We start from the raw sequence: 25,289 nt of genomic DNA, 5'->3' as shown, positions 1-25,289 counted from the left end.
TCCCTCCTTTCTCTTGTTTCTCGAAAATATTCCTTTAATGATTTTCGAGTCTCTTGAACATATTCCTTTACTGATTTTCGTAAATTTTCCTTTTGTGGTTCTCTAAATTCTTGTAAATCTTTCTTTAATGATTCTCTGAATTTGCGGAATATCTCTTCCCTTTCTCGTAAAGCTTCTTTTATTAAGTCTACCCCCATCGACCACTTATCTGCATCCTCTGAAACTGACTTATTTCTCATCGTTTGTTCCGGTGTCTTGGGATAACTAGTTAATGTGCTAATGGGCTATCTAATGACACTCCATAATCACTGATTCCCGAATCATCTCTGTCTTCCTGTCCTATCCCTTTCCTTTCAATTACTGCCTCATAAACCTGCTTATCTTCAGTAGACATGTTTGTTTATTTTTAATGCACAGGTAGGTAATATAGAATAACCTTTAGTAACCCAAAAACACTCCTAATTACCATGAAACTAATCAAACAGTACCTGAAGTATTTTTCAATTAATCCCTAAATTGATACAATGTGCAGGAGCATCGAACATAACAACTCTCAAAACCTAATCACTTCAAATATCAATTTTCACATACACAGCTTATGTAAAATGTTTTAAATAAGATAAATCATACCATTCATAAAATCTATACATATAAAATCCCCCAAAGACAATAAGCATATCTGTATAATTATCATTTAGACAGTGCAGTATGCATAAATAAGTATGCTCAATTCAGAGTATTTTTCGCAAACTTTTCGGAAATTACTGCAATTGGGCACTTTTCCTAACACGCAATTCAGTTTACATACGTTTATTTACCGCGAAAACTGCACATTGCAATTTAATGTTATGTCAACCAGTCGTCTCCACTCACCAACCGACGTTACCACTAGTCGCGATGTTTTGACGTTTGAAGTGGGCGTGGCGCTGTACTGCCGCCGGAACCGCGTGAAGTCGCGCTCCTCGCTGTGGTTGGACGTCGTAGTTCTCCGTCGGCCGCTCCGTGGCGCTGCAGGCGGGCGTAGTTTGTAGTTCGGCTGCTAGATGTCAGGACGGCGCTTGGTGTAGTGCGTCTGTGCTTGAACTACTCTTTGCACAGGTAGTTGGGATGACGTGTGAAATCACCTCGCAGATTGAAGCTCTTTGGCGCAACTGCTACACGTGTCTGTGTGACGTCACTCAACAATTGCGTCGCTACACGAATTGTCGTCCACATAACAGTTTATGGGTCCACAAGAAGCTGTCTGATTTTCACTATTCAAAAAACAATTTCGGTCACAATATTACTATTAAACACTTCTGTAAAGCTTTCGTGACGAATTCTTAGTTCTTTTTGCTATAGTAATGTTCACACGTGTCTTTCTTTAATGTTCACTTTTCACAGTTTTTCGTGCGGATTTACGCGTTTGCACATTACAACACAGTTTATCGACACTATTATTCTCATCTAAAATGGCAAGAAAAAGTTTAGTCACAATCGAAAGGTGCTATTACTTCGTATTATTCAAAATGCATTGTTTCTTGTCGCGATTTGAAAGTTTATGCTCTGTCTCGATCCAACATTGGAAAAAAAATTTTTATCACGTTAAATAAGATAATATTACCTATTGTTCTTTATGATTCGTCCGAAAATTGCACTTGTCCTTTCACGGTGAGCCAAGGGTGTAACACACCGGTTTGATCTTACTGACTTATCCCGCTCGATCGGGATCTGCTAGCAGCCCAAATAGATAATAACTAATGTGACCGTGTACCTAATGGGGCTGGCAATCGGATTGGACTGCTACGGAGTTGTTACATTCCATTTTGTCCTTCTCGAATGCTGTAATAATGAAATGTCTGGTGGCAGGAAGAACAACAACACAGCTTCATTAATCAACGACCTATATTCTCACAAAAACACAAAGTAAGGAGACAGCCACTGCCTTCTTCGTACAGAATTAATAACGGCTAATCTCAGCACAGGCCCTTTCGTTATTCATTATCGTCACACGCAATTTCAATCATTGTAATCCAACACTATAATCCAACATTGCAATCCAACACTGTAATCCAAATGATGCCGGCGCGGTAGACGCGTAATTACAAATTACGTAAAGTGCCCTCCGCCACACACCGTTGGGTGGCTTGCGGAGTATGAATGTAAAATGTAGATGTAGATCGGCACAAAAAAAATCACTGAATCACACTAGTAAATATACCTTTTCACTTTCCCGTATATTTCTAACACAAAGGGGTTAAACCACGGCGATGGCCACTCCCTTTGTCGGTACGGTCTTGCATTCCAACAACAGACCTCCACCCGGCTCGGCCCGCAGCGCGTACCACACTCTACTGACTCAACACTCTCTCTCGCTCTCGCAACTCGACACACACTATCGATTGTTTGTCCTGTCGACCTGTGCTGTAGCAAAACTTATAGTTAGGGCCTAGGACCCCTTACACATTTCAGAGTCCCTGTTTCAGAAGTCACGATCACCTTGCACATATCAAGTCTCAAACTTCTGGTCGTCATTTTGTCAATAACACTTCTCTCTAGTGGTTTAGATTTTCACAATCACTCAGCCGTTTCCAATACATAACCCTGTCTACTCAAAAATAAAGCAACTGACCCAGATGACGTACCTGCGGAAGTGCCTAAGAAGCTGAAGACGCCTGCTTAAATATTCCCTGCATTACTTTTGAAGCGGATCATCACTGAGAAGAAACTTTCTCACGCATGGTCATCTAGCATGAGAGTTATGTTCCCTAAGGATAAAGGACATGCTTTCGACTCCCCAGCGTACCACATTTTTCGACTCCTCTGTTCTACATGCAAACCGCTGCAAACCGTCTCTGGAATCTGACAAGCTGACGCTAATTAGTTTGGAGTCTTTATGACATTCGGGGTCATGTATGTAAACAATAAGACCCGAGTGTTGATGGAGAAATACATGAGGAAACAGGTGTACACATTAAAATCCTGGGTCCGTAAACGACTGCATGCAAAATGTGAGGAAATTGGAAAGCAAACGATTATCAGGACTGACTCCCCATGTGGAAGAATCAAATCAACCATCGTTGAAATTAAAAGCAAGGTCGATAATGTTAAGAGTGTCCGCCCCAGTAGCTGAGTGGTCAGCGTGACGGATTGCCGTCCTCTGGGCCCGGGTTCGATTCCCGGCTGGGTCGGAGATTTTCTCCGCTCAGGGACTGGGTGTTGTGTTGTGTTCATCATCATTTCATCCCCATCCGGCGTGCAGGTCGCCCAATGTGGCGCCGTATGTAATAAGACCTGCGATATGGCGGCCGGACCTGCCCCGCGAGGGGCCTCCCGGCCAATGACGCCAAACGCTCATTTCCATTTTCCAATGTTAAGAGTGCAGTGTGAATTCCCCTGTTGCATATAAAGGCGAAAGCGGATAGGTGGAAAAAGTCCGTTGAAGGCCTCTTCGATGGAGAGGACTTGTCTGATGACGTTGTAGAAGAAGAAACAGGAGTCAATAGGGAAGATAAAGAGTTGGAGTCAGAGTGTAAAAGAGATTTGTAAGACTCAGATTCAGATAAGGTAGAAGGAATCGATACCATTCCATCATAATTTCTAAAATAATTGGAAGCTGTGTCAACAAAACTTCTATTCACGTTGGTGTGTAAAATGTATGAGACTGTCTACATATCATCCGATTTTCGGAAAAATATCTCCAACTCTACCAAAGATAGAGAACCCACAAGTGCAAGAATTATGGTACAATCAGCTTAACAGCTCATGCATCCAAGTTGATGACAAGTATAATACACAAAAGAATGGAAGAGAAAACTGAGGATCTGTTAGATGAAGATTAGTTTGGCTTTAGGAAGAGTAAAGACAGCAGATAGTCACTTCTAACGTTGCGACTAATGATGGAAGCAAGACTCAAGAAAAATCAAGACACCTTTATTGGATTTGTCGGTTGGTTAAAGGGTTCGACAGTATAAAGTGATGCAACACGTTCGAAATATAGGGTAAACAGTAGTTGAATGATGGGTAATGTACAATATGTAGAAGAACCATGAGAGAATATTGAGATTTTAAGACAAGGACGAAGAGTTTGGTTTAAAAAGGATGTACGACGGGAATGTAATGTTTCGCCCCTACTCTTTAACGTACACATATAAGAAACAATATGGGGTGGCCGGAGTGGCCGTACGGTTCTAGGCGCTACAGTCTGGAGCCGAGTGACCGCTATGGTCGCAGGTTCGAATCCTGTCTCGGGCATGGATGTGTGTGATGTCCTTAGGTTAGTTAGGTTTAATTAGTTCTTAGTTCTAGGCGACTGATGACATCAGAAGTTAAGTCGCATAGTGCTCAGAGCCATTTAAGAAACAATGACGGAAATAAAAAAAAGGGCCAAAAGTGGTATTAACATTCAGAACAAAATCGATGATAATAGTAGCTGATGACATTGTTATCCTCAGTGAAAGTGAAGAAGAATTACAAGAACTTTTAAATCTAATGAATATCGTAATGAGCGTAAATCGAAGAAAGACGAAAGTAATGAGAAGTGGAAAGGTGCGCCGCGAGAAACTTATCATCAGAATTGTGGATCACGAGGGAGACGAAGTTACGGCATTCCACTACCTAGGCACTAAAATAAGCCATAATGACGGAGCAAGGAGGACATAAAAAGCAGACTTGTTCCCAAAAATGACATTCCTGGCCGGGAGATGTCTGCTGGTATTAAACATTGCCCTCATTTTCTAACAAGTAATTTCTGAGACTGTACGTTTGGAGCACAGAAATGTAAGGCAGTGAAGCATTGACTGTGCGAAAACCGGTACAGAAGATAATCGAAAGATTTGAAATGTGGTGTGATAGACAAATGATGTCAATTGATGTTCTAATAAGTTAAGGAATGAGATGGTTCGTCGTAGAATCAACGTGGAAATAAATATATGGAAAACACTGACAAGAAAAAGGGGCAGGATGATAGGACATCTTTCAAGACATCAGAGAATAAGTTCCATGTTACTAGAGGGAGCTGTAGAGGGTAAAAACTGTAGAGGAAGGCAGAGATTGGAATACACCCAGTATAATCTAGGATGTTGGTTGCAATTTGTGTACTGAGAAGAAAAGGTAGCCGCAGGAGAGGAATTCGTGGCGGGGTGCATCAAACCAGTCAGCAGTCTCATGACTCAAAAAGAAAGCATGGAAGACTGCTAAATACCATGCACTGCGCCATGAAATTTCCACTCTTCGTACTAGTCCATTTGGCGTCCCTTGTTCGTTTTATGTAATACATAAACATCATTCTTGGTATGCTGGAATGAGAGGCTAGTGGCGTTAATTTGGATGCCTAAAGGTCTATCTGGAGCGCATTTACAAGTATGTGTTTGCAGTACTTTATCTGGAAGTCACTCCCAGTTTCCGCTATATAGTGGGTTTTTTACGTACTGAACACTATTTTGTACATCCTAGGTTGCGTGTATCTGTCTGGGTGTTTATGTTTTGCCTCATTTAAGGAATACAGTAATCATAATCGTTCTGCATATGGCTAATTTCTGTTCCTACCTTTTGCTGTCACATCCATCTACCAAACCTCATCACACTTCATCTTAATTTACAAGTAACTGTAATGCACGTACTGACGGCATCATGTTGGTATAACGTTTTGTGCTAGAAAATAAAGTAAGAAGTAAGTGAAGCAGTAAAAATTATTTAATAAATTTATAAAACCGTTACTGACCTCAAGCAACGCCTCGCAACTTGCGTAAATTCTATTGTTACTGTTTCAACATTCCAGTTGAGGCATGGAGGGTACTATACAGTTAGAAGAATATGGAAGTGAAGCTCCTCGAACTATAATAATTTACAGTTCAACAAGGAATGCAAACAACTGGGCTACACTCCCAAACACCTGAAGATCAAAATCATCAGCAACAACTCTACAACAGGCCATAGAGCTGAAAACACTGAGAAGTATTGATTACTTCAACAACTACAGTTGCTAACATTTTTAGTCAATATCACTAACATTGTGATTGTTCAATATTTGAAGATCACTCAAAAAGGTGTCGTAAAATTTACAAATCAGAAAATGAACAGCAACAGAGGCAAAGGATAAGCAATACTGCCATACATGCTTGTACACATAAATTTTTTAACCGAATTATCAATGAGACTGTGAAACCAATCTGCTAAGCAAAGAGGAGAAATACAATATACGACCTTAAATTGTCCCCTAAAATCGAAGTAGATTTTACTGTTGCAACAAAGAAATTCTGCAGAAATCGGAAAATCAGATAGTAAAAAAAGACAGTTCAACCTCATAAGTCAACTAAAGTCACAACTATTGACCTAAAAATACAAGTACACGATGCCCACCACGTTTACAGGAAAACACTCAATGTTATGAACAAAAAGTTAAATGGAAACGAAGCCTTAATTACCAACAACGAGAAAGGGACTACATTTTATGGTGATAGAAAAAGAATACATACGAAAAACATTAGATTTTTTTCCTTAAAATTGGTGCTGTAGAAATAAGCATCTCACAAAAAAACTTTCAATCAAATTTCGAATCATAGCTAAAAACACACAATCCTGTAACTGTCAGGGAGGAGAGGTATACCACTATCACGAATCCTCAGGTAACAAAGCTAAGATCAGAACGAAAATATACAAATGATGCAGCCAAATTAGACCCACTATCAGCTCAAGAAACAGCCAAGGAAACAGAATTACAAACAGAACCAGATAATAGCCAAGACATACACATACACTGAAAACTACTGATCAAAACTGTCAACAACCAATAAATGAAATTAAAAGCATCAAATTCTCCCATTCGCATTAGTTAGTATGATGTGCAGCTACAAAGCTATACATCAAATAAAGTTTTGCATCACCCCAGTTCCGAGAACTCCCGAAGATAGACATTTACTTTTTTCATTTTACATGTTAGAGCATTAGTATTTGTAAAATGATTCTTTCATATACTGTAGCATTCATTAAAAATGACGACCATGCCACTTGGGACCTGTGAAATGGTACATTAGCTTATTTGTTTGAGTTGTAAATATTTGTCATGTATTGTTGTTTTTCTGACATGTTCTATAGCCTTGAGGACCTCCTCACTACGGATCCATTGGAATGAAAGTAATTCTAAGCTAATCTAATGTGGATGTTGTATCACAGACACCGTCCCTTTGACTGTTCAGAGATGACACTACACATGCCCCAAGATGTAAACAACCATGCATGAGCAGCGCCTATTAGACGGATGGGGTCCGACAGCCGATCAGATCCAGTCACTCCATCAGGATGGAGGTACAGGGCTCGTGTTGTCTGTAGCTCAACCACGTCTAGACGGTCAGCACCGTGGTTCGATCACGTCCGCATTGTTACTTTGTGCCAGGAAGGGCTCTCAACAAGGGAAGTGTCCAGGCGTCTCGGAGTGAACCAAAGCGATATTATTCGCACATGGAACATATGAAGAGATACAGGTCCTGTCGATGACATGCCTCCCTCAGGGATCCCAAGGGCTACTACTGCAGTGGATGACCGCTGCCTACAGATTATGGCTCGGTGGAACCCCGACAACAACGCCACCATGTTGAATAATGCTTTCCGTGCAGTCACAGGACGTCGTGTTAAGACTCAAACTGTGCGCAAGAGGCTGCACGATGGTCACCTTCACTCCCGACGTCCACGGCGAGGTCCACCTTTGCAACCACCACACCACGCAGCGCGGCACAGATGGACTCAACAACATGCCGAATGGACCGCTCAGGATTGGCATCGCGTTCTCTTCGCCGATGAGTGTCGCGGTCGCTTATGCCTTCAGCCAGACGATCGTCGGAGACATTCTTGGGGGCAACCCTGTCAGGCTGAACGCCTTAGACACAATGTCCAGCGAGAGAAGCAAGGTGAAAGTTCCCTGCTGTTTTGGGATGGCATTATGTTGGGCGACGCACGTCGCTGGTGGTCATGGAAGGCGCCGATACGTGAATGCCATCCTCCGACCGATAGTGCAACCATATCGGCAGCATATTGCCGAGGCATTTGTCTTCATGGATGACAGTACGCCTGGTGGTCATGGAAGGCACCGTAACGGCTGTACGATACGTAAATGCCATCCTCCGACCGATAGTGCAACCATATCGGCAGCATATTGCCAAGGCATTCGTCATCGTGGACGACAATTCGCGGCCCCATCGTGCATAACCTATGAATGACTTCCTACTGTATAACGACATCGCTCGACTAGAGTGGCCAGCATGTTCTTCAGACATGAACCCTATGCCTGGGATGGATTGAAAAGGTCTGTTCATGGACGATGTCACCCATCAACCACTCTAAGGGATCTACGCCGAATCGCCGTTGAGGAGTGGGACAATCTGGACCAACAGTGCCTTGATGAACTTGCGGATAGTATGCCACGACGAATACAGGCGTGCATCAGTGCAAGAGGACGTGCTACTGGGTATTAGAGGTACCGGTGTGTACAGCAATCTGGACCACGACCTCTGAAGGTCTCGCTGTATAGTGCTACAACTTGCAATGTGTTATTTTCATGAACAATAAAAAGAGCGGAAATGATGTTTATGTTGATCTCTATTCCAATTTTCTATACAGGTTCCGGATCTCTCGGAACCAAGTCGATGAAAAACTTTTTTTGATGTGTGTATGATAATAATAGCACTTAGTGCCTTGTGACAAACATTTCACGTAATTCCAAACCTTTACCAAATTGTTTCTTGCTGTAAACCTCTACAAAATAATGAAAGGGAATTAGTTTATTGCAAATTACGTTTTCGCTATTTATGCAGTAAAAATGCCGCATCAGGTATAAAGTTTTAATTTATTTTGCAGACAGCTTTCTCATGTACCAGTGAATGTATCTGCAAAATTATATCATTGTGCGACACAGTGTTCAGAAGACATGACGTAATAGAGAGAGAAGACATGACGTAATAGACATGACGTAATAGACATGACGTAATCGGTACTACGAGCTAACATTCATTACGGACACAGGTGAAATATGCTTATAAATATGTGTGAAATATGCATTTTCTGACAAATCTGTGTGTAAAAATCTCTTTCCCAATCCATGGATAGATCTGATTGAAACGTGGTATATGTATCACAATCTGGAAAGAAATTCTGTGAGGGTGATAATGTGAAGAGATAAGGAGGAGAAAGAGATGGACAAACAGAGAACGAAGTGAGGACATGGACAGACAGAAGGGACGGGGAAGGAGGACATGGACGGAGATGTGATGGAGGGGGAGATGGACAAAATGAGGAGGAGAGGGAAATGAAGAGCAGATCATGGACAGGGAGAGGGAGGTGGGGTGATAGACTGAGGAACGAAAGAGAGGGAGGTGGACCAAGAGAGGGGCGAGGAGGGGAAGGACTGAAAGAAGGTGGAAGAGGAGGTGGACGGAGAGATTGGGAGGAGGAAATAATCAGAGAAAGGAAGAGAAGATGTACAGAGAGAGAGAGAGAGAGAGATGAGACAGAGGTTGACAGAGAGAGAGGGGGGAAGAGGGGGTGATGGGCTAATAGAATTGGAATAAATACATACCCGGCAATGCCGGATACCAGCTAGTAGCATAAAAAGGTAAGCCTTTATATTCACCTAACAGCGTTCGCGGAGCTGGGGTTATGGACTTTAGATACTATAACAGTCAGAACGTATTACTAAATGGTTGCGAATCTCCTGTATGACCTGAACGCTACCAGCACTCTTCCTGTGTGCAGCCACCCTGCTGGCTGTGCCCAATATCCTGCAGCTGGACGTCGCAGGCAATGAACTGAAGGAACTACCACAGCGGCTTCCTGGTAGACTGTTGGCCCTCAACGTTTCACGGAACCGTCTCGTGAGCTTGCCCACAGTGCTGCCTCAGGCGCTCACCAACCTCAACATTTCCTACAACGCCATTGAGGTGAGTTAGTACTGTTTGCTACAAATGCCTTGCAATGTAAAATTTTGTGCTCTATGAGGCTTTCCTGCAAGCACCACTCGCGTGAAACCTAGTTTCCTGAGTTCATTCATAAGACCCACAACCCGGTAGATGAAGGAGCTCAGGTGGCTATTATGTAGCTTGACTTCCACAAGACCTTCGATACAATTTGCTTCATCGCCTAAAAAATACACAGTCCATATCCAAATACATACATGAGTATACTGAGTGCTGCTTGTGAAGAGAATTCATCATGTCATTCGTAATGGGGAAGGTATCATCAGAAAGGAAGTATATGGCTTACATCAAGGGAGTGTAGAGTGTCATTCACACAATGCTACTATAATAGGATTTTTACTTTCTTGTATCTTAATTTGTGGTGTCCTTTCAACATCTTTTCTCCCATCAGTTAATTCTATCCCTGTCCCAAATGTCTCTAAACTTTCAGAGACAGTCCAGTCTTATTAGCTTTTACAAAGTCTGTTTTAATTGTTTAAGTTCCTAGATAATTAAAGTTATACTGACGAGCTTTATCTAGTGAATAGAATTGCCTAATATTTCACCAAATGCACTTAGTCACGATCGAACCAAGTCTCCCTCACTCCTTAAACATTATTAAATATTTTTAGTTATCCTATAGGCTTGTTACAGATACTGTTGCCTGAATTGCAGCTCCTGCAGCGATCATTCCACCTAAGATGGCAAGATCCTTCACACTTGCTACCACTGCAATCCGAACTGTCAACGGAAATCTTTGTTCGGTTCCCAAAGTCTTGTGTCTCCTGCAACCGATGCTTCCCTACGTACCCATGAAAATGTAATGCAAAGAATTATCCCACCAAACTAGAGTTAAAGCCGTACCCAAAGACGTAATCCATCTTAGAACAACTGATCTCCAAAATATCCATCCAACTGAGCCACCCTGTATCCTAGAGAAAAACACAGTGACAAACTGTCTTACATTTTACTTGGGTTACATGATCACATATTCGCAGAATCACTCTCATTTCACACTCTCTCTTCTAGAAAGCGTTGTTCAGTCTCACTCCAGCTCTAACCTGCACACCACTTCCAATCCTACCGCGCCGAAGTCTGATCATTATAAGAGTTGTATTCTGTGCAATATCCCCCACCGTATCATTGTTTACTTGACAATCACCTTCTCCAGCTCACATATCTTCATCAGCTCCTCCCACTTGCTTCCCGAGATTCACGTTCCATCCTACTATTTATACAGAACTGCTTACGAAATCGGATACAGACTACCACCTGCAGAAATATAGCATCAGGACCAACGAATTACTCAACATCATAAGTAAGACAACTACATCATCGTTGCAAACATTACGCCGCATAAAGCAACCATCTCCCTGTAATTAAAAAACTCAGCAAACTTCTCATATTTAATATTTTTTAGGTTCCACTTTGTCAGGTTTAAACTCGGTACAGCAGAAACCTTGCCGCAGCCCACCTGACCCGAGAGGGGAATGAAAAAGCAATAAAGAGAAAGACGAGCATTTCCTCGTAGAACTTTTATGCAGTTACGACGACGCAGTCAGAGGATGCTAAACTAAACAACAATTTAAGCAATATTTCTGCCACCTATTTACCTATGTCTCTGCAGTAAGGGATTAACCCTCGAGCAGGCGCGCTGCGGAATGGAGTAGCCCACCTGTAGTTTTCTGCTAGTGAAAACATTGTTGTTTGTCAGAGATTACTGGCACTCTAGCTATTCCTGTACTGTTGCTTCAGCTATTTTTGGCATATTGTGGCATATTAAAATTCCTAAACAGGGGCGAATTATTTAGTTTCACCTGAGTGTTTCGGTAGTGAGGATTTAATCTCTACATGTTAATGTAATTTATTAGACACAGTTCCTGCGTTTTCGTCAGGGTCTACAAAGAGTTACGCTGCACGTGCCGATAGTCCTTTTATTTGCATAGTTTACTTTTCCACTGTCATTAGTATGGACAGGGACTGCGATTGTTGTATGCGAATGCGAGCTGAGCCTCAGGCTGTGATGGCCTCGGTTGCACAGCTTGAGGCTGCAGTGGATGGGCACCACTATTGTGGGCCAGCTGTGGGGATCCAATGGACGTCCAGCATGTCCGAGTCCTCCGATCGGTTCAAATGGTTCAAATGGGTCTGAGCACTATGGGACTTAACTACTGAGGTCATTATTCCCCAAAACGTAGAACTACTTAACCCTAACTAACCTAAGGACATCACACCATCCATGCCCGAGGCAGGATTCGAACCTGCGACCATAGCGGTCGCGCTGTTCCAGACTGTAGCGGCTAGAGCCGCTCGTCCACTCCGGCCGGCCCACCGATTGGTCATCACCGGTGGCCAGCCCAGTTACTGCTGGCACTGAGGTTGACCCCTCACCCGTGGTCGCGTGGAAGGTCGCCCCGGGTGTAGCAGGTGGCGAAAGACTTCCCAGGCGGCCGCACGTGAGGCCTCCCGTGTTTGTATGATAAACAGGTTCCAGGTGCTGTCTGTAGCTGTCGCTGTGGCTGAGACAGATGCCGTCACCTGTCCTGTTTCAGAGCAAACCTCTCAGCCTACAAGATCTGCACAATCACACAGGGTGGGATTATTGATAGTTGGGAGCTCCTACGTTAGGCGCGTTATTCGGCCCCTTAGGGACATGGCTGCCAAAAAAGGGATAGAAAACAAATGTGCACTCTGTGTGCATACCGGGTGGGGTCATTCCAGACGTGGAACGGATCCTCCCAGATGCCATGAAGAGTACAGGTAGGTGGTGGCTCACGTCGGCACTAATGACGTGTGTCACTTTGGATCAGAAGAGTTTCTCTCTGGTTTTGAGCGGCTAACAGAAGTGATAAAGGCTGCCAGTCTTCCTTGCAAGATGAAATCAGGGCTGACCATTTGCAGCATAGTCGATGGACCCGATTTCGGACCTGTGGTACAGAGCCGAGTGGAGGGTCTGAATCAGAGGCTCAGACGGTTCTGCAACCGTGTAGGCTGCAGATTCCTCGACTTCCGCCGAAGGGTGGTTGGGTTTCCGGTTCTGCTGTATAGGTCAGGTGTCCACTATACGCAGGAGGCGGCTACACGGGTAGCAGGGGCTGTGTGACGTGGACTGGGTGGTTTTCTAGGTTAGAGGGTCTAGGGGAAACGCGAGAAGGGCTTCAGTCACAAAGGGTGCAGGCCGAGCACAGGAAGAACGTAGAAAAAGGAACCATTGGTATAACATTGTAAATTGTGGAAACTGTGTTGGGAAAATACCAGATCTCCAAGCGCTAATAGAAAGCACTGATGCTCAAATCGTTATAGGCACTGAAAGCTGGCTAAAGCCGGAGATAAGCTCAGCCGAAATTTTTGCGAAGAACCCAACGGTGTTCTTAAAGGATAGGCTAAACACGGCCGGCGCTGGAGTGTTTGTTGCTGTTACAAGTAATTGTCGCGAAGTAGAAGTAGATACTTCCTGCGAGTTAGTATGGACAGAGATCATTGTTGGCAATCGGAATAAAATAAGTATGGGATCCTTTTACCGACCTCCCAATTCAGATGATACAGTTGCTGAAAGGTTCGAAGATAACTTGAGTTTGATTTCAGACACGTACCCGACTCATACGTTAATAGTTGGTGACGAATTTAATTTACGCTCGATATGTTGGCGAAAATAAATGTTTATTTCCGGAGGTACGCATAAAACATCCGAAATTGTGCTAAACGCATTCTGTGAAAATTATTTCGAGCAGTTAGTTCATGAGCCCACGTGAATAGTAAACGGTTGTGGAAACACACTGGAGCTCTTAGCAACATATAATCCAGATTTAATAACGCGCATCAAAACGGATACAGAGATTTGTGAGCACAGGGTTGCCGTAGCGACATTTAATATTGTAACCCCCAAATCCTCAAAAAATAAACGAGAAATATACCTATTCAAAAAAGCAGATAAGAATTCGCTTGATGCCTTCCTGAGCGCAATCTCCACACCTTCCTAATTAATAATGTAAGTATAGACTAGATGTGGCTTGAATTCAAAGAAATAGTATCGGCAGCAATTGAGAGATTTATACCAAATAAACTAACAAACGACGGAGCTGATCGTCCTTGGTACACAAAACGGGTCAGAACACTATTGCAGAAACAACAAAACAAACATCCCAAATTTAAACAGACGCAAAATCCCCAAATTGGCGAACTTCTATTCGTTCTTTCTTGCAGGCGTTTGGTCTCACTTGCAGAAATTCATACAACCTTGGGGCCTATGGTGAGAAATGTCATGCTTTTCGGGGAGTGCTGCAGTGTCCTGCACTATATTCCCAATACGCCAGCAAAATATGGAATCAGACTACGTTTTTTACAAGTAACTTGGCAGTATGCTGTAGAAAACAAGAGTATGGCCCATATCACACTTGAAACACGCCAAGTGACATATTGATGCACCAGACTCCTAACATTGAAGGTAGTGATATGAGCATCACATTCGGTAATTTTTACACCAATTACCCTTTGGCGACGTCTTTCTTAAAGAAGCAACTCACTTGTATCGGCACACTGAAAGAGGTCAAAGAGAAATACATGTTGAATCTCAGGCAAGCAAAAATCGAAAAGTTACGTTTTTAAGTTTTGAATTTCATAACGACCTCAGCCTCAAATCATATATATAACAAAGCAGAAACAAATCTGCGATATTGGTAGCCATGATTCATAAACTACCAGAACTTGAATGTATAATAAACAAGCCTGAAATAATAATCGACTACAACATCACAAAATTGGATGCTGACACCTTAGATGATCTATATGTGTAAAACTTTGTTTGTAGAAATATTTGACACTTGCTTGCAAACGCAACAGCTGTGCCTACTAAGTCCTTGATTGTAATGTGGATTATGTTCACAAGGTCTAAAATGTGGGGGACCATGTACTGAACTGAAAAATGTAGTAAGGAAACCTCAAGTGAAACACTTTGTACCAACTCTTCATGACGTATTTAAATTTTACCCTAAGAAAGTTAAAATAATCAGTCACATTCATAAAAAAATGTGTAGAATTAAAATGGTCATTGACAGTATTCAGAAAACAAACACCATTTCTCCAGTGTTTGAGATCGTATCACGTAAATTATGTTTTGAGGCATAAAGTAGCCTGTGTATCCATAATGTATACGTGGCGCCTGCTTCAGGGTTAATCACCCGTTCCACAACGTCACGAAGAGAGTAGTGTCACCTTTCTCCTATACGCCACTTATTCGCTCATGAGTAAATCATGTCATTAACAATAATGCTAGCTCTTAATGTAATTAGCAATAATCCAGTTTATCCATTTATATGGTTATTTACACTGTTAATATTTCACTCAACAAGTTATTTAAAAAATTAATTCAGTACTTCCACTTCTTCCTCCGTTAAACATAAGTTTTGATTGCAAATGCGTGGAAAAATCTTTGTTAGCGCAGACACCTCGTTTTTATCGTTGTTGAGCGTCGATGCTCCTTCCTCCTTGCCTCTCTAAATGTTACCATATGCCTGCCGATAGTTCTCATTTGTACCTGACCCTTTCACTTTGCTGTTTGTGGTTAGGTCGTAACGAGAGTATACTTAATAGTAACAAAATATGCCTGTTGAGTAAACAAATCAATACAGTTTCTCAGTTTCGAACGCAACAGAATTTTGATCTTAACAAGGCGCGTGCTCCGGATGTAACCTATCGCAGAAAAGAGAAGCAGTCAGATACATGTAGCAAATGAGAGGAATATACTTCTTTAGAGGGATACACTGAATCAAATACGTAATTATACACTGAATTTATACTACATGAAATGAAATTTCTGATACAGATATTTTAAGAAGTTAAATACACTGAGAGATATGGAACTATTTCGCCAAGAACACCGTGACTGAACACTGCCAGGCTGATACTCAGGTATTCCCACACCTGACGGGTAATTAAGTAAAATTTCGTCACCATACAACCTTACTTTCAAAATTTTTTTGTGCATAAAAGATCATTCCTACAACTGCATTACTTGGTCGGTATTTGGTGTGGCATATGTTACTGGAACTTTTCGAGTGTAGTTCGCTACGCAGCATTCACGAAGTACGGAACATACAGCTTATCGCTACCTTTTGAAAGCTCAGAGAGGACGAACAGTTACTATGTGGGACATAGGATCATATACTGTCCAATATTAACGTGGCCACATGTGAGAAGCAAGAATAACCATCTTTTACCGCTGTGTGATATACAGAATGACAGTGATGTTCTGGAAGGTACCTACAGGTTTAGTTACTACATTTTTCAGTTCAGTACATGGCACCCTACATTTTAGACCCTATGAACACAATCCACAGAAGAACAAAGGACTTAGTCGGTACGGTTGTTGTGTTTGGAACCAACTGTCAAATGTTTCTCGCAGATTTTACACATACAGTTGATTCACGGTACCTTCACCTACTTTTGTGATGTTGTAGTCGATTATTATTTCAGGCTTGTTTATTATATAGTCATGTTTTGGTAGTTCATGCATCATGTCTAGCAATATCGCAGATTTGTTTCTGATTTGTTATATATATATATATATATATATATATATATATATATATATATGATTTGAGGCTGAGGTCTTTTTGAAATTCAAAACTTAAAGACTTAACTTTTCGATTTTTGCTTGCCTGAGATTCAACATGTATTTCTCTTTTGACCTGTTTCAGTGTGCCGATACAAGTGAGCTGCTTCTTTAAGATAGACGTCGCCAAAGGGTAATTGGTGTAAAAGTTATCGAATGTGATGTTCACATTACTATCTTCAGTATTAGGAATCAGGTGCGTCACTATGTCGCTTGGCGTGTTTCAAATCTGATATGGGCCATACTCTTGTTTTCCAAAGCATACTGCCAAGTTAATGTGAAAAACGTAGTTTGATTCTATATTTTGCAGGCATATTGGGAATATAGCACGACGTTTCTCACCATAGGTCCCAAGGTTGTATGAATTTCTGCAAGTAAGACCAAACGCCTGCAAGAATGGATGAATGGAAGCTAGTTTGTCTATTTTTCTTCCTTGAGGACCTGTGCCCCTGTCATCAAATCGCTTAAATCGGAGGAAATACAAAAATCGCAGTAACGTATACGTGCTCTTAGAACCAGCTTTGAAGTTCCGTCCGAGTTTCATGGCTTGTGTGCGTTAATGTGATGTCCTTCCTTTACTCCAGTCACATGTAAACATGCAAGTAAAACAAGCATTTCAGTTTGAGATGTCTCTATCGTATCTCTGTTGCAAGAGAACATGATGGACTGTTTTCAGTATATACAAATTTGCGTGATTGACAATATTATCTATCACACTGTTGTTTTATACGCCAATTTTGAAGACATAGTGCAGCTGGTATCTTCGTCCTCGGCTGATATTTCCCGTTGTCGTTTGTGAGCTGTGCATGGCTCGTGTTCGTGCCATACCTCATTTGACATCCTGTTTTTACTGTACTACCACATCGTTATGTTAATTTCAATTACTGGTGTCGCTGAGTGACCACCTTGCCTGCCCGTGAGGGGCAGCACCTGCTCTTATCGATATAATCCGTGGCGTATTATCTTTGTCGACTGCTATTGCTTCCCGGTTGTCCTGTGTTCGGGGTTCATTTGGATCTTCCAGGGAGTTGGAAGGCGCTATCAATGCAGTTCGGACCTGGCAGTGTTTGACTTATAACGTGGCAGAAGTTCAGTCGGGGCACGGCTGCAGTGAGGTCCGGACAGCCATAAACCTACAGGTATGTAGAGCCATGTCGACTCCGGTGTCATAGGCAGCTGCTGCTAGATTTATCTGCTTGTATCCATGGTGCAAAGAGACTGATCGAGGTGGTCCCTCAGTTTCTCAGCTGCTTTTAAATCCGGGGAGTTTGTAGGCCAGGGGAATATCGTAAATTCATTCTGGTGCTCTTTGAACCACGCACGTACCCTGCGAGCTGAGTGGCACGTTGAATTATCCTTCTAGTAATGCCGTCGTGCCGAGGACAAACAGACTGCGTGTACAGTTGAAAGTTGTCCTGAAGAGTAGATACTCACTTGTGTTGATCCACCGTGCCTTCCAGAACGACGAGATCATCCTGGGATTGCCACCAAGGCATTCCCTAGACCATAACGCTCTATCTCCCGGCGTGGACCTCTCGGCGGTTGTTGAAGGTTGTTTGGGGTTGGGTTGTTTGGGGGAAGAGACCAAACAGCAAGGTCATCTGTCTCATCGTATTAGGGAAGGACGGGGAAGGAAGTCGGCCGTGCCCTTTCGAAGAAACCATCCCGGCATTTGCCTGGATTGATTTAGGGAAATCACGGAAAACCTAAATCGGGATGGCCGGACGCGGGATTGAACTGTCGTCCTCCCGAATGTGAGGCCAGTGTGCTAACCACTGCGCCACCTCGCTCGGTGAAGGTTGTTTGTTTTCAGTCCGATGGAGCATAAAACTTGATTCATATGGAAAGGACATCTCTCGCCATTCAGTAGACCAGTTGCAGTACTGGCGTGCAAATTCCCGCCTTCGTCGTCGCTGAACAGCAGTCAACATTGGTGCATAAACCAGGCACCTGCTGTGGAGGCCCATACGCAGCAACATTCACCCAATGGTTGGCGAGGAGACACTGTTGATAGCCCCTTGGTTCATCTGGGAGATCAGCTGCTCAGCAGTTGCCCGTCTATTAGCCCATACATATCTCTACATCCATCGTGCACTCCTGTCACCAGTGGCCTGCGGTTCATCACCGGTTTTGGATAGCATCATCTTTCCATGAAAAGTGTACTTTGAACACGGTGTACAGACCCACAAGTATCGCAAATGCGTCCATCCTTGGTGCGAAAGTCAATAGTTATGCCATTTTCCACGTCTCATAAATCGCTCCGTTTCCACAATACGGGCCGGCCGCGGTGGCCGTGAAGTTCTAGGCGCATCAGTCCGGAACCGCGCGACTGCTACGGTCGCAGGTTCGAATCCTGCCTCGTCCATGGATGTGTGTGATGTCCTTAGGTTAGTTAGGTTTAAGTAGTTCTGAGTTCTAGGGGACTGATGACCCCCGATGTTAAGTCCCATACTGCTCAGAGCCATTTGAACCAGCCATTACCACAATACGACTGTAACTGCACACTTTTCCGTGTCCCCCTGACACACTTTATCTACCCTCTACTGCTAGTGCTGCCACCTGCTGCCTGCGAGTGGTTATTGCACGCTGACGTCGAACGCAGGTGGTGGTCAAATTAATTTGATTGGACCGTGTAATACTGACCAATTGCGCAGACCGCAGGTTTTAGTGAAATGAGTACAAAACAAGCGTTGGCGAAATGGACTGAGGACAAACACGCAGTAGGTCGCTTGCAGAACTGCTACATCACGAGAAAATTGTAGAAATGTCAAAGTGGCTGTGATGAAACCGGATGACAGCTGCTTAAAGTCGAGCAAATGTTAGAGGCAGTCACCACGAACCATCTTGAACAGATTTCTGAATGATTCGTTGAGAGCTTAGACTGCATGCACATTTCATCGCAGACACCACAGCACACACACCCTACACTTTCACAGTGTAGCACCAGAGTAAACGTGGTCACTGAGTGGCATTTAGTGGGTTTCAGCAAAACTGATTCCTGGATGTATGGTTGAGATCTCATGTTGCTACATGTCGTTCACTGCTGACTCCATAGCACACACAACAGAGACTTGCATGTACGAGCATAAGAGTCGAATGGTTCACGCAGTGACGCCCAATGATTTTCAGCAGAACTCACTTCTGGACGCTTGACTGAGACCTTATGGTGCCATGCACCAATTACCACTTACCCCATAGCACACACAACAGAGACAAGCATGCTGTAGCAACAGAGTCAACTTGGACACTGAGTCACATCCAATGGTTTTCAGCAACAACTCTCGCTTATGTCTGTGGTTGTCAGACCGACACCGACATGTCCGTGGACGAACTGGTAAAAGGTCTCAGGAAATAGGCATTCTCATTACCACATGTCTCCAGCTCATGGGACCGTCGTGTGGGGATCTGTTGAATATGACAACAGAAGTGATTTGGTAATTATTGAAGTAAGCTCACATGTGGCACGAATGGTAAAACATTTTATCATGCCTTCACGACTTGGTACCAAGTGTTGTATTCCAGCAGGACAATGAGACCTCGACACTAGTAGTCACTTTCTTTCCATGTGAGAACGGTTAAGAGAGTGTATCTCATGGGTGTCACACCTGATGCTAAAGTTGATGATTGGCACTGTTTTCGATTGAAATGAAGTTTAATTACTCAATATTCGCTATGTGATGAATATCTCCACAAATTTGTTTAATATCGGTGCCTCATGGTACAACATTTTCCATTTTCGTAAGGCTATAAAAGCATCACACGTAATGCAACTAAAACATACGTCACTACTGCCAGCTTACGTGAGTGTTAATCCAGTGAAACAATGTGTTGAGTCTTGCAGTGTTACAGATGTTCCTCTATTAAGAATAATTGCTAGACAATTTTTATACAAAGGACGATTATTCAACTCCAGAAAAGCAAACATTACAGTTATTCACTTGCAGTATTTACATTTTCTTCTTAGATAATGTTCGACAGTTGAAGGTTCCATGTGAGTACTGTTTATACATTGAATCTGTTAACAGTAATAGGTGTCTGCCGATATCAGGCACTGAAGTGTCCAGAAATGAGTTTGTAATTCAAGAGTTTTTCATTACTCCTGAAAGATGTGATGCTGGCTATATTGGCCTCAATGAATGTTATAAGCTTTCCTGTCTATCAAAGTTAATATTCCAGTTTTTCTACATTTCATTGTTTTATATATTGGTTTTTTCTGTTATCACACTTTATGACATGTAACTATTACCAAAACTACCAGTTCCACAGCTTAGTGATACAGAAAGACAGAAATATTGCAGACATACCATCAGCAGTGGGGACTACTGCAAATAAATGAGTGTGACTTATAAGTGTGTATGACATGTATTCAGAGTATTCAGGTTTCTATTCCTCAAAAAACTTATTGAAGGGCTGATGAAACTTCCTCTTTGAGATGACAGCATAAAATTTGATAAATCAGATATAGAGTTCTTTTGTACTGCAGGGAGCGAAATGAACTCCACATCTTTCTCATGTCAAAACAGTAAAATGTAAATAGAGGTACACATAATCTCCTGACTGGACCCCTAACAGGCATAAAATTACTCATGAAATTATTGAACATTTGAAAGTTCAATGGCTTTAGATTCTGTGAGAAATATGGCATTACAAACACTACACATACACTCAGTTCCCACTTAGCAGTATTTGTGTTACATTGTTAAGAATAGTTAATGTATAATGAATTTTGTATTACATGTTTTTACGGAAATTTGCTTGATTAATTACATTCTGTATAATTTCATTGTTTAAGCACTGATTTAATTAATGGCACATGTAGGTGTCTTCTAAATCATGATTCTGGGATACCTCGGAGTTGTATTTTTTAACTATAGCTACAAAATGCGACTACTAGAGAAATTATCGAATATGGCTGCTATAATATCAAACAACAATTACATAATTAACGTATCTGAGTGTTTTTATTAATATATTTGTGGGTTTTACGAAACTATCCATGTAGAATAAGTGAATGACGTTTAAACAAATTTAGCAAGAGCAGGCAATGCCTGCATGGAAGCGACTGTCAAAACTAAGGTTTTGTAGACAACTACAAGTCACACTTTGTACTTCTGTTATTTATATTTTTCTAGCCATACATTGCTGAATATCCTGATAGGCAAGCCTGACTATGGAAAATAGTCCTTTAAGCCCAATTTTTATGAATTTTTTCCCTGAATGGTGCTTAGATGTTTCACTAAAGTCGATGGGGCCACTACAAAGGGCAGTTTCAATTTCCTAACTACTCTCTTTCAGCATACACTTCAGTTTTAAAATATAATCTAGAAAGTAACATTAGGTCCAGCTACTTCATTCTAAGCAATATTCTCTGTACCAGATATGACAGTTCAATAGAATTTCTGGGAAGCTTAGAAACAATAACTGCAATATGCATCGTTCCTGCTTCAATCAATACAGAATAAGAGTGACATTTACAAAACTTCTGGGTGGAGACTGACTTTAATTATTCGTTTCTTACTTAACATATGGTTGATTGATTAATATTAATACTTTTTTAATGGTAGCCAAATCCTAAAGCTAACAAAACCCTCTATTTTGGTCACGGAAGAGGTCCACAAAATCATTCAGAATACAATCCTCCTAAAATAACTAAGATGGTAAGTATTGTTGATTCTGTTCAGGTTGTAATATTTGATGTTTTTATGATAAATAAAATTGATAAAATCAATGCAGTCTCAATATGAAAAATTAAGAAAATTACAGCAATCAAGAAGAGGCAAAGAAGAAATGGTTTGTATGTTGAATTGTTTGGCTCAAGTCCACACGAAAATGGTGATCTTTTTACTTGGTTGTTAATTTTTTTGGTAGAATAGTTGCATGAAATTTAACATTTTAGTAAAATCTAGTGAAAATTCTTGTGGATAGAACTAAAATTTTTTTCATTTTTATTACTGAAACTCTTGGTTTTTAAATGACATGTAGTATTTACAATAAAGAAACAATTATCTACCATGTCTGTAAATTAAAATAGACAAAAATAATCTTACTAGAGCTGCAAACTGTTAATATCACCTAATAACTTCCAATCCACAGTGGATACTTGGTGAAAACTAATTTATTGATTGTTGAAGTAAACATGTTGACAAGATTATTCCAATAATAACATGTAGTCCATAGGATGCTGTGGGAATGAAAAATGTTGAACCATGAACTGAATCAGCAATCATTAAATATTTGTAACATAGTGAAATATAATTCAACTAATTCTGTGAAAAATAGACCTTGAAATATTTGTATGTGGTTAGATACTATCAGTGAATTAGGGGCCCATATTACAGTTACTCCTGACACAGAACGGTGGCTGTATTCAGCACCGAAATTTGCATAGGACAGAAATTCTGCATTCCTGTTGGTGGTCATGATACTCTTAATTTAACAGTTGAAGAAAGCTCAAGAAATGATACACAGCAGAAAATTTTGGATGCAACAAATAAAATTATTGTTCCACATAAAGCAACTGAAATAAATCCTGAATGTAATTTTGCTATGTTCCTTCCCATATTACATCTTGTCATCACTCACTTGTAACTAATGTAATCCTGAATCCAGTAACAAAATGATTAAAATTACATCCATGAAATTATTTAGCTAATACCATCACTAAATCATTTCTTCAGTTTCTCCTGTTAATGGTGAAGTTCAGTAATCAGCTAGGTAAACTGGGCGATTTGAGTGAGATGTTAATATACGTTTTTTATACTCTTGAGTCTCAGACAATACATGAGCTTGAGTCACTGCAACTGATGTTGCTAAAATTAATACTAATATTTTGCCAATAAATTATAACAAAATGAAATTTATTGCTATTGAGTAACATACTGTTTGGAACTACATATGTGGCTATTCGAACTGCAAATATTTCTGGATGATTAGCATTTATAGGTGTTTTATTTAGAACTGTACAAGATCAAAAAGATAGATATGACTTCAGTGATTAATTTATTAACATAATAAAAATATTAGTAAAACTGGTAAAAACTGCAGAAGTTAGTTATACTTTGAGTTGAAGATATTTGCATAATATAAAACTTATGAAGGACAGAATTAAAAGTCACAGGTGTTATGGATACACAAAGGAAATTAATACAGATGTGAGTAAAGTAAACAGTCAAAGCGATGGTTCTAAACAGTGTCGGTTAGACCGTCAGTGAGAGAGCACTTCGATTTCCTGCTGCTAATAAGGCGAGTACACCGTTCGCTTGTTACACATTTTTGCGAGCTTCAAACAGGTACAACTTCTTTTCAGTTATCTGGGTAGTTACTATTTTATTTTTGTAATTTCTTGCGTGTTTGAGTGCCTACTAGACACAACCTTTTATTTTAATAACAGTGTAGTGTACAGTATCGCCGTTGCTATCGACCCTCGTATCGTACAGGCTTTTGTTTGTTTGGTTAGAACAGCTCAGTGTCGGTTAGACCGTCAGTGAGAGAGCACTTCGATTTCCTGCTGCTAATAAGGCGAGTACACCGTTCGCTTGTAGGGTAAACATAGTCATGTGTAGGGACTGTGGTTGTTGTGAGCGGACGCAAGGAGAATTGGCCACTCTTCGGGGGCAGGTGGAGGCTTTGTCTGTTAGGCTCATCGAGCTCGAGGCGCAGGCGTCGGCTCGTAGTGGCGTTGGGGCAACTGTGGTGAGACCTATGCCTACTTCGGTGGCCTTGGAATCGCACGGAACCCCTGATGTCGCTGCGTCTTCCGGCAGTGAGCATCTTACCGGTCAGCCATCACTCCAGGGTGAATGGCGGACAGTGGTGGGCTCGCGCGTGCCTGGCCGAAAGGCGAAGGTGGGATCTGGCCGCGTGGCAGCTGCCTTACCCCTTTCCAACAGGTACGGGGTGCTTCCTAGTGATGATGACATCGTTTCCGAGCCACCACAGGATGCCTCGCCTGTTGGGCCAGTGGCCGATTCTCCGGCAAGGTCCCGACAGTCACAGAGGGCGGGCCTATTATTTATAGGGAGCTCCAACGTTAGGCGGGTTATGGAGCCCCTTAGGAAAATAGCGGGTAGGTCGGGGAAGAATGCCAGTGTGCACTCGGTGTGCTTGCCGGGGGGTCTCGTCCGTAATGTGGAGGAGGCCCTTCCGGCAGCTATTGAACGCACTGGGTGTGACCGGCTGCAGATAGTAGCACATGTCGGAACGAATGACGCCTGCCGCTTGGGTTCTGAGGCCATCCTTGGTTCCTTCCGGCGGCTGGCTGATTTGGTGAAGACAACCAGCATCGCACGCGGAGTGCAAGCTGAGCTTAATATCTGCAGCATAGTGCCCAGAGTCGATCGCGGTCCTCTGGTTTGGAGCCGTGTGGAGGGTCTAAACCAGAGGCTCAGACGACTCTGCGACTATAATGGTTGCAAATTCATCGACCTCCGTTATTGGGTGGAGAACTGTAGGGCCCCCCTAGACAGGTCAGGCGTGCACTACACACCGGAAGCAGCTACTAGGGTAGCAGAGTACGTGTGGCGTGCACACGGGGGTTTTTTAGGTTAGAGGGACCCCCCCTTGGGCGAAACGATAAAATACCTGACGGCTTACCAGAGAGGACATTATCATCGTTGATAAAATGGGGGCATTTAGTCAGCGAGAGAGCGTTACGGAGATGCTGAACAAGCTCCAGTGGCGGGAACTTCAAGAAAGGCGTTACGCAATACGGAGAGGTTTATTATCGAAATTACGAGAGAGCACATTCCGGGAAGAGA

At 42.1% G+C, this 25,289-nt stretch overlaps 1 protein-coding gene across 2 annotated transcripts in view; it reads left to right on the top strand.

Moving 5' to 3' along the window:
- The window catches only part of LOC124619795 (toll-like receptor 2), a 147,204-nt gene that overhangs the window by 45,967 nt on the left and 75,948 nt on the right, over window positions 1–25,289 (top strand). For both annotated transcript variants that reach the window (XM_047146389.1, XM_047146398.1), the window contains exon 5: window positions 9,724–9,908. In XM_047146389.1, coding sequence (XP_047002345.1) covers window positions 9,724–9,908 — 185 coding nt within the window. The remainder of the gene's footprint in view (window positions 1–9,723; window positions 9,909–25,289) is intronic.

Source organism: Schistocerca americana, chromosome 1 (assembly GCF_021461395.2).
Source record: "Schistocerca americana isolate TAMUIC-IGC-003095 chromosome 1, iqSchAmer2.1, whole genome shotgun sequence".
In the NCBI taxonomy this organism is placed as follows: domain Eukaryota; kingdom Metazoa; phylum Arthropoda; class Insecta; order Orthoptera; family Acrididae; genus Schistocerca; species Schistocerca americana.
The sequence above is the reverse complement of the archived record's forward strand: the minus strand, read 5'-3'. Positions and strand labels throughout refer to the sequence as shown.